At 43.3% G+C, this 11,334-nt stretch overlaps 1 protein-coding gene across 1 annotated transcript; it reads left to right on the top strand.

Annotated features, from left to right (window-relative positions):
- Positions 1–5,307: 5,307 nt before the first annotated feature.
- On the top strand, positions 5,308–8,958 carry LOC116355519 (nuclear factor interleukin-3-regulated protein). The gene is made up of 2 exons (XM_031799866.1): positions 5,308–5,572; positions 6,505–8,958. Exon 2 carries the CDS (start codon positions 6,617–6,619, stop codon positions 7,913–7,915), a length of 1,299 nt encoding a protein of 432 aa, XP_031655726.1. The 5' UTR covers positions 5,308–5,572; positions 6,505–6,616; the 3' UTR covers positions 7,916–8,958.
- Positions 8,959–11,334: the final 2,376 nt, after the last annotated feature.

Below are 11,334 nucleotides of genomic sequence, written 5' to 3'. Positions count from 1 at the left end.
TTACAGTCAGTGAATTCAACTAAGGTAGCCAAGACAATCACATTTACAGTCAGTGAATTCAACTAAGGTAGCCAGGACAATCACATTTACAGTCAGTGAATTCAACTAAGGTAGCCAAGACAATCACATTTACAGTCAGTGAATTCAACTAAGGTAGCCAAGACAATCACATTTACAGTCAGTGAATTCAACTAAGGTAGCCAAGACAATCACATTTACAGTCAGTGAATTCAACTAAGGTAGCCAGGACAATCACATTTACAGTCAGTGAATGCAACTAAGGTAGCCAGGACAACTACATTCACAGTCAGTGAATTCAACTAAGGTAGCCAAGACAACTACATCCACAGTCAGTGAATTCAACTAAGGTAGCCAGGACAACTACATTCACAGTCAGTGAATTCAACTAAGGTAGCCAAGACAACTACATTCACAGTCAGTGAATTCAACTAAGGTAGCCAGGACAACTACATTCACAGTCAGTGAATTCAACTAAGGTAGCCAGGACAACTACATTCACAGTCAGTGAATTCAACTAAGGTAGCCAAGACAACTACATTCACAGTCAGTGCATTCAACTAAGGTAGCCAAGACAACTACATTCACAGTCAGTGCATTCAACTAAGGTAGCCAAGACAACTACATTCACAGTCAGTGAATTCAACTAAGGTAGCCAGGACAACTACATTCACAGTCAGTGAATTCAACTAAGGTAGCCAGGACAACTACATTCACAGTCAGTGAATTCAACTAAGGTAGCCAAGACAACTACATTCACAGTCAGTGCATTCAACTAAGGTAGCCAAGACAACTACATTCACAGTCAGTGCATTCAACTAAGGTAGCCAGGACAACTACATTCACAGTCAGTGCATTCAACTAAGGTAGCCAAGACAACTACATCCACAGTCAGTGAATTCAACTAAGGTAGCCAAGACAACTACATTCACAGTCAGTGCATTCAACTAAGGTAGCCAGGACAACTACATTCACAGTCAGTGCATTCAACTAAGGTAGCCAAGACAACTACATTCACAGTCAGTGCATTCAACTAAGGTAGCCAAGACAACTACATTCACAGTCAGTGAATTCAACTAAGGTAGCCAAGACAACTACATTCACAGTCAGTGCATTCAACTAAGGTAGCCAAGACAACTACATTCACAGTCAGTGCATTCAACTAAGGTAGCCAAGACAACTACATTCACAGTCAGTGAATTCAACTAAGGTAGCCAGGACAACTACATTCACAGTCAGTGAATTCAACTAAGGTAGCCAAGACAACTACATTTACAGTCAGTGAATTCAACTAAGGTAGCCAAGACAACTACATTTACAGTCAGTGCATTCAACTAAGGTAGCCAAGACAACTACATTCACAGTCAGTGCATTCAACTAAGGTAGCCAGGACAACTACATTCACAGTCAGTGCATTCAACTAAGGTAGCCAAGACAACTACATTCACAGTCAGTGCATTCAACTAAGGTAGCCAGGACAACTACATTCACAGTCAGTGCATTCAACTAAGGTAGCCAAGACAACTACATTCACAGTCAGTGCATTCAACTAAGGTAGCCAGGACAACTACATTCACAGTCAGTGCATTCAACTAAGGTAGCCAAGACAACTACATTCACAGTCAGTGCATTCAACTAAGGTAGCCAAGACAACTACATTCACAGTCAGTGAATTCAACTAAGGTAGCCAAGACAACTACATTCACAGTCAGTGCATTCAACTAAGGTAGCCAAGACAACTACATTCACAGTCAGTGCATTCAACTAAGGTAGCCAAGACAACTACATTCACAGTCAGTGCATTCAACTAAGGTAGCCAAGACAATCACATTTACAGTCAGTGAATTCAACTAAGGTAGCCAAGACAACTACATCCACAGTCAGTGAATTCAACTAAGGTAGCCAAGACAACTACATTCACAGTCAGTGAATTCAACTAAGGTAGCCAAGACAACTACATTCACAGTCAGTGAATTCAACTAAGGTAGCCAAGACAACTACATTCACAGTCAGTGAATTCAACTAAGGTAGCCAAGACAATCACATTTACAGTCAGTGAATTCAACTAAGGTAGCCAAGACAATCACATTTACAGTCAGTGAATTCAACTAAGGTAGCCAGGACAATCACATTTACAGTCAGTGAATTCAACTAAGGTAGCCAAGACAATCACATTTACAGTCAGTGAATTCAACTAAGGTAGCCAAGACAATCACATTTACAGTCAGTGAATTCAACTAAGGTAGCCAAGACAATCACATTTACAGTCAGTGAATTCAACTAAGGTAGCCAGGACAATCACATTTACAGTCAGTGAATGCAACTAAGGTAGCCAGGACAACTACATTCACAGTCAGTGAATTCAACTAAGGTAGCCAAGACAACTACATCCACAGTCAGTGAATTCAACTAAGGTAGCCAGGACAACTACATTCACAGTCAGTGAATTCAACTAAGGTAGCCAAGACAACTACATTCACAGTCAGTGCATTCAACTAAGGTAGCCAAGACAACTACATTCACAGTCAGTGCATTCAACTAAGGTAGCCAAGACAACTACATTCACAGTCAGTGAATTCAACTAAGGTAGCCAGGACAACTACATTCACAGTCAGTGAATTCAACTAAGGTAGCCAGGACAACTACATTCACAGTCAGTGAATTCAACTAAGGTAGCCAAGACAACTACATTCACAGTCAGTGCATTCAACTAAGGTAGCCAAGACAACTACATTCACAGTCAGTGAATTCAACTAAGGTAGCCAAGACAACTACATTCACAGTCAGTGAATTCAACTAAGGTAGCCAAGACAATCACATTTACAGTCAGTGAATTCAACTAAGGTAGCCAAGACAATCACATTTACAGTCAGTGAATTCAACTAAGGTAGCCAGGACAATCACATTTACAGTCAGTGAATTCAACTAAGGTAGCCAAGACAATCACATTTACAGTCAGTGAATTCAACTAAGGTAGCCAAGACAATCACATTTACAGTCAGTGAATTCAACTAAGGTAGCCAAGACAATCACATTTACAGTCAGTGAATTCAACTAAGGTAGCCAGGACAATCACATTTACAGTCAGTGAATGCAACTAAGGTAGCCAGGACAACTACATTCACAGTCAGTGAATTCAACTAAGGTAGCCAAGACAACTACATCCACAGTCAGTGAATTCAACTAAGGTAGCCAGGACAACTACATTCACAGTCAGTGAATTCAACTAAGGTAGCCAAGACAACTACATTCACAGTCAGTGCATTCAACTAAGGTAGCCAAGACAACTACATTCACAGTCAGTGCATTCAACTAAGGTAGCCAAGACAACTACATTCACAGTCAGTGAATTCAACTAAGGTAGCCAGGACAACTACATTCACAGTCAGTGAATTCAACTAAGGTAGCCAGGACAACTACATTCACAGTCAGTGAATTCAACTAAGGTAGCCAAGACAACTACATTCACAGTCAGTGCATTCAACTAAGGTAGCCAAGACAACTACATTCACAGTCAGTGCATTCAACTAAGGTAGCCAGGACAACTACATTCACAGTCAGTGCATTCAACTAAGGTAGCCAAGACAACTACATCCACAGTCAGTGAATTCAACTAAGGTAGCCAAGACAACTACATTCACAGTCAGTGCATTCAACTAAGGTAGCCAGGACAACTACATTCACAGTCAGTGCATTCAACTAAGGTAGCCAAGACAACTACATTCACAGTCAGTGCATTCAACTAAGGTAGCCAAGACAACTACATTCACAGTCAGTGAATTCAACTAAGGTAGCCAAGACAACTACATTCACAGTCAGTGCATTCAACTAAGGTAGCCAAGACAACTACATTCACAGTCAGTGCATTCAACTAAGGTAGCCAAGACAACTACATTCACAGTCAGTGAATTCAACTAAGGTAGCCAGGACAACTACATTCACAGTCAGTGAATTCAACTAAGGTAGCCAAGACAACTACATTTACAGTCAGTGAATTCAACTAAGGTAGCCAAGACAACTACATTTACAGTCAGTGCATTCAACTAAGGTAGCCAAGACAACTACATTCACAGTCAGTGCATTCAACTAAGGTAGCCAGGACAACTACATTCACAGTCAGTGCATTCAACTAAGGTAGCCAAGACAACTACATTCACAGTCAGTGCATTCAACTAAGGTAGCCAGGACAACTACATTCACAGTCAGTGAATTCAACTAAGGTAGCCAGGACAACTACATTCACAGTCAGTGAATTCAACTAAGGTAGCCAAGACAACTACATTTACAGTCAGTGAATTCAACTAAGGTAGCCAAGACAACTACATTTACAGTCAGTGCATTCAACTAAGGTAGCCAAGACAACTACATTCACAGTCAGTGCATTCAACTAAGGTAGCCAGGACAACTACATTCACAGTCAGTGCATTCAGCTAAGGTAGCCAAGACAACTACATTCACAGTCAGTGCATTCAACTAAGGTAGCCAGGACAACTACATTCACAGTCAGTGCATTCAACTAAGGTAGCCAAGACAACTACATTCACAGTCAGTGCATTCAACTAAGGTAGCCAAGACAACTACATTCACAGTCAGTGAATTCAACTAAGGTAGCCAAGACAACTACATTCACAGTCAGTGCATTCAACTAAGGTAGCCAAGACAACTACATTCACAGTCAGTGCATTCAGCTAAGGTAGCCAAGACAACTACATTCACAGTCAGTGCATTCAACTAAGGTAGCCAAGACAACTACATTCACAGTCATTGCAAGAAAACGTTCCTCAATAAAGCAGATATCATTCAAATCGGTGCTAATAAGATATGCTCTGTGTATTACACGTGGAGGTGAATTGTATGGATGGATGGATAAATGTGAAGTTCAGTTGAGCACTGAGTCAGTGGGCATCCCAGTTCAGGAGAGAGCTCTCAGGTCAATCAACATGAGGGATTGGAGGTGTATGAACAGACAGCATGAGACATCTGTATCTGTAAAACCAGAATCCAACCCATTCTGTCATACATGAAGGTATTTAAACACATTTTTTCAAAATAGGCATATTATCAGTCAATGTCTTGCAAATGGATATTTGGAGAGATGGTGGACTGGATTTGCAACTTATTTGGAGACATTAACATACAGTAATTTGATCAAAGATGTTGAAAAGAGAGAGAGAGAGAGAGCAAGAGAGAGGTGGATTGGGGTGAGAAAAATAGTATGTGACGCGTAGCAGCTGAAAGCGGATAGGCTCGCCCTGCTGTGACTAAATGGGGCATTGGCTCGAGGCCGAAGGGGAGGCGGCTTTCCGTTCCATTGGTGGTGGTTCTATTCTATAGGCTGAGGACGCGGGTTGAGGCGAGGTGAGGAGACAAACCAAGTTGAACCTATACTGGGTGAAGAAACAAATATGAGAAGCGGCAGTGTTCGCTGAGCAGAAAGAAACAAGCGCGAAGCGAACTGGGAGAGACGCGCCCTATCATCTAATCTATTGAGCATATACAGTCTTTCTAATAACACTTTGGAGGAGATTCACATGAAGAGGAACTTCACTAACAGGTAACCTCATCTCAAATGGAAAAGAAAATGTTGATTTATTATGTTATATAGAAATGTGACTAAAATGTGTTTTTTAAGAACATTGTATTGTGTGTGGTGCTGAACTAGTTATTTATGATGGATGCGGAAAATATACAAAGTGGTTGATAAAGAAGTGTAGTCTAAAGTTAGGAGTAGGCACTATGCAGCATATCAAAACTAGATCAAGTTTATCGACTCCCTTGTTCGATTCTCAGTTATCCTGCGCATGCTACCGCGGTTCTCATCCGCCAGTGCAGTTTTTCGGGGACATCGGGTAAAATCATGCATAAATAAGTGCATGTACTGTAATGTTCCTCTCTGTAACGTTGCGTAACGCGAGGAAATGATGACACGCCTTGGGGCTGCCTTCTCAGTGGGTGCACTTAATTCAACATGTTCAGACTGTGTGTTACACAACAAATAGTTGTTAAACGACTGTTGCTGTGAAAACTACAGTATTCAGCGTACTGTTGAATTGACAGAACGTTCACTGGATTCCATTACACAACCTATGTTATAGCCTATAGAAGCTTTATTATAGGCTTTAATTATAGGCGAGTGGGAAATCTCATCCCAATAAAGCATTCAGGAATGTATTGCATATATTGCGTATAGTCAACATAGAAATAATAGACTAGTATAGGATAGAATATTCTGCACAAATGAGCAATTTACTTTCATCCTCAACTTGCTGATATCCTTCTACCATGTCGCAAAATGGAATTGTCCTAGGAATGTTTTTCATAATGAGAAATATGTGCGTGTTAACCATCTATGTGCTTCTGTTCAGTACACTGTACACTACAGGAATGTTTGGAGACAGAATGATATAACATTGTGTTGAACTTACATAAGGTTTACTCAAATCTCACTAACCTCCTCGTTGCCTTTTCTCTCTCTCTGTCCACTAGATGGTGGCATTGCAACGTGAATCACAGCCACTCGGAGCCAGCGTCATTATCAAAACAACCAGAGAGTGTATTTCTTAAGTGAGCTATTAAACGAAACTCAAGCACACAATCTATGAGTTTGGCAATTACCCGATCACACCAGGGCTATCCAAGCATGAAATACCATACTAGACCCACCAGTAGCGTCCTCCGGGATTTGTCTGGTGGTCCCTCCCATCTGTTGGGACTGGAAGGCCTGGACCCGAGGCCTCTGAGCGAGGCAATGTCCTTCACTGACGAGGCGGTCTCCATCCTGACCTCCAGCAGCCAGCTAGCCCGTTCCCTCCTGGGCTGCACCTCTGCCCTGAAGCGGAAAGAAAGCCTAGCCGCCACCGCTAACCATACTAACGCTAATGCTATCTCTAACAATGACGGTGAGGATGACTTTGACGAGAGCAACAGTGCTCTGCGCCGCAAACGCGAGTTCACTCCCGACGAGAAGAAGGACGACGGCTACTGGGATAAGAGGAAGAAGAACAACGAGGCGGCGAAACGGTCGCGTGAGAAACGACGTGCCAATGACATGGTCCTGGAGACGAGGGTTCTGGGGTTGTTGGAGGAGAACGCCCGACTAAGGGCCGAACTCCTGGCCTTCAAGTTCCGCTTTGGCCTAGTCAAGGACACCTCCGACATAGCCATAATGCCGCTGTCCGTGCCTCCACCCAAACATCTTGAACCAAGGTACTACCTACCCCACGATGATGGTTCCTACCCCCATAACACCCCCGCCACCACCTCCCACCACCATCCCCACCACTCATCCTCATACGAGGTGAGGGGAACTGGGCTGCCAGCAGGGCGTGACGTGGGCAGTAGTATATCCGAGGACTCTGGTTTCTCTCCTGGAAGCTCCAACGTCGGCAGCCCTGTGTTCTTTGACGATGGACTAGGGGACCACAGCCGAACATCCCCCAGAACGGTAGAGGAACAGGGGCGTTATGAGCCTCGCGCCTCCCTGGAGGCAGAAGGACAGTACCACGGCAGGCAGGACTCTAGCCTACCACACAAACTCCGCTTCAAAACCCCCGGTGGAGGTAGCGAAGGTGGGGAGATACCAGCAAGGTCCCCTAATAGTAAACACCCTTTCCCCGTAGCTACAGTCGGACCAAACATCCAGAGGAGCCAGGCTGGATGGTACAGTCATAGGGGAGAGGGCCAGGCTGCGTGGCCCAGTGAGGAGGCCCGTGCTGGGCATGATCAGCAGCACCACTACTCCCCCTCTGGAGGGTCTGCACACAGCCCCACCACTACCACAGACTCCCAGTATGTGGCGGAGAATGGCACCCTCAAATCCCAGCTCAGCTCTCTATCGCAGGAGGTGGCCCAGCTCAAGAAGCTGTTCTCTCAGCAGCTGCTCTCCAAACTGGTCTGAGGTCAGGTTGAACACACTCACAACCTCACCTTAACACACATTTTTACATTTACATACAGAGAAGAGCAACAGAAAGAGAACATTGACTTTCACAGTTTCTCAGCTGAACTTGACTCACAGGGCACAGCACTGCCCATTTTTATTTGAACTAGGCAAGTCAGTTAAAAACAAATTCATATTTACAATGACGGCAGGTTACCTGCATTATTCAGGGGCAGAACATTTTTTTTTTTTTTACCTTGTCAGCTCGGGGATTCGATCTAGCAACTTTTCGGTGACTGGCCCAACGCTCTAACCACTAAGCTACCTGCCGCTCCATAGATCACAAGCAAACAGCTACATCAAGTGTGAAGAAGCTGAGCGAACCATATGACAACCTGAAAACTACTTCAATAACACATTCTCCAGATACAGTGGCCTTCACCACTATAAAAGCACACCAGCACAGGAAGTACCCGTTACAATAGCAATCAGCAGTCAAAAGCAATACTTCAGGATACTCTGTTTGATTCACAGTACTATAAAACAGCATTTATGGGTAACTTATATGATACACATTTTTTGTATTTATATTTTGAGTCATTTAGCAGACACTCTTATCCAGGGCGACTTACAGTATGCGAGTGCATACATTTTCATACTTGTTCGTATGATATCTGAAATACATTTTTTTTTGTACACTGATCTGGCCTGTTTCTTTGATCAAGTTTCACATTCTTTCTTTAGAGACTTTAATTGAACAGGTCTTAACACACTGGATTACACTGGTAAACCTGAGTACATGCAGCGGTACACACACTGATGTCAGAGATGGATCATTTGTGAACCCATTCCGTTTGTATTATTGCGTTACATGTCCGATTACCCTGCTGCTGTAGGACACCTCTCACCTCTGTTTGTTTCTACACAGTTTGTCTTAAACGGTTTGGCTAATAAAATATCATAATAACAGATTCTATGTACATATTTTTTCATTTCAACTGTAAGTAATGTGATATACTGTACATGTACGTCAATAAATAAACAGTTTTTCCTAATCAGTGTTTTGTGTCTATGAGTTTCTGTTACGTGACTAATACACATTTATGATACTTTATTACCTGTGTCTTACACCGGTCGTCTCACGTCCACTATTCTCTTATTAATGCAGCGAGTCTGAAGTTACTAGTAGCTTCGTACACGTGGTTACGACCCCACACACTCCTATGAAGTGTTCTCGCAGCACATATCGAGTCGTCTCCAGTGAGTCATATGAGGGATCGAGATAGAGAGTAAAAAAGAAAACAGGATGTATTCCCGAACAAACCAATGTGTTTCTACTGTGCTAAAAGCATGAATTATAAAGGTCCACCAACACAAAATACATCACTAAACAGCTGATCTAAATGGATTCACAGTATACACAGACCACCTTTCCAACTGAAGTGTTTAAGTGCTTTACATTGTAATGGAGGGAAACATCCTCATCCACTATAAATATATGTAGTAGTCTACCCACCCAGCTCGTGTTTTCTGCATCAGTGATAGACTTTAATGGTGCTCTTTTCCAACCCTCTATATATACACTACTGTTTGCGTGCTTGAACCTAATGAGACAGGCAGGGTCCCCAGTGGTCTACAGAGGCCTTGCATCTCTCTCTCTCTCTCTGTCTCTATCTCCCCCCTCTCTCTCTTCTTACTTACTCTCTCACTACCTCCCTCTCCTCCCTCCATTCCCATCCCTCTCTCTCCCCTCCCTCACTCTCTGCAGCTCTGTGATGCACTAAGGGTCACTAGCACGACACGGCAGTGCACACAGCTGAACAGAGCAAGGTGTTAAAGGGGGAAAAGGAGGGGTTCTGTAGATACAATGCATCTCTACAATATTTACATGAAGGTAAAGTACGGGCAGTGCAAATGTGTTACAATAAAATATAATAAAATGGATAAAAATGGAGATTGGGGCATAATCTAGGCCTCCCTCTCTGTTCAGTGATGGGGATGGGATGGGGGGAGAGAGAGGGTCTCTGAGTGACTCATATGTACCACGTCAGCAGTAGCCACACACACACACACACACACACACACACACACACACACACACACACACACAGAGACAACGTCAGCAGGAGGAGAAGCTATTTTAAGCTTCAAGGAGAGGACAGGATATTGATTGGCCCATGTCAGGAAGCACTTCTGGACCTGAATATGAATGGGACAGAGAGAAAGAAAGACTTAGAGAAGAAAGAAGGAAAGGAGGGGTATAGAGAGAAGAAGAGTAGATAGAAATAGGGAAGTCAAAGGAGGGAGGGGGAGAGACGCTAATACAGGAGATATGATGATAGTGTAGAAGACTACTTCGTATAGATCAAGAGATGCTAACTGTTCACTACTGGCTCGGTGATATTCAGAGATACATACAGAACAGGTCTGGAAGCTGTTGTTCTTCAATGATCAAAACCCAACACCAGGTGGCATCCGGCACTCTCTGTAGCTGAACGCTTCACCCACAGCAGAAATATCAGTTTCCACACCAGTCCTTATCGTTCCAGTAGTAGACTCTCTACAGTGTATTTGTCCAGTAGTAGACTCTCTACAGTGTATTTGTCCAGTAGTAGACTCTCTACAGTGTATTTGTCCAGTAGTAGACTCTCTACAGTGTATTTGTCAGAAACACATGCCTCATGCCACACCAGTCCTTATCGTTCCAGTAGTAGACTCTCTACAGTGTATTTGTCCAGTAGTAGACTCTCTACAGTGTATTTGTCCAGTAGTAGACTCTCTACAGTGAAATGTCCAGTAGTAGACTCTCTACAGCGTATTTGTCCAGTAGTAGACTCTCTACAGTGTATTTGTCCAGTAGTAGACTCTCTACAGTGTATTTGTCCAGTAGTAGACGCTCTACAGTGTATTTGTCCAGTAGTAGACTCTCTGCAGTGTATTTGTCAGAACGCATGCCTCATGCCACACCAGTCCTTATCGTTCCAGTAGTAGACTCTCTACAGTGTTTTGTCAGAACACATGCCTCATGTCACACCAGTCCTTATCGTTCCAGTAGTAGACTCTCTACAGTGTTTTGTCAGAACACATGCCTCATGTCACACCAGTCCTTATCGTTCCAGTAGTAGACTCTCTACAGTGTTTTGTCAGAACACATGCCTCATCTCACACCAGTCCTTATCGTTCCAGTAGTAGACTCTCTACAGTGTTTTGTCAGAACACATGCCTCATGTCACACCAGTCCTTATCGTTCCAGTAGTAGACTCTCTACAGTGTTTTGTCAGAACACATGCCTCATGTCACACCAGTCCTTATCGTTCCAGTAGTAGACTCTCTACAGCCTCATGCCACACCAGTCCTTATCGTTCCAGTAGTAGACTCTCTACAGCCTCATGCCACACCAGTCCTTATCGTTCCAGTAGTAGACTCTCTACAGCCTC

The sequence above is a fragment of the Oncorhynchus kisutch genome, linkage group LG20, assembly GCF_002021735.2.
Source record: "Oncorhynchus kisutch isolate 150728-3 linkage group LG20, Okis_V2, whole genome shotgun sequence".
Classification (NCBI taxonomy): Eukaryota; Metazoa; Chordata; class Actinopteri; order Salmoniformes; family Salmonidae; genus Oncorhynchus; species Oncorhynchus kisutch.
The sequence above is the reverse complement of the archived record's forward strand: the minus strand, read 5'-3'. Positions and strand labels throughout refer to the sequence as shown.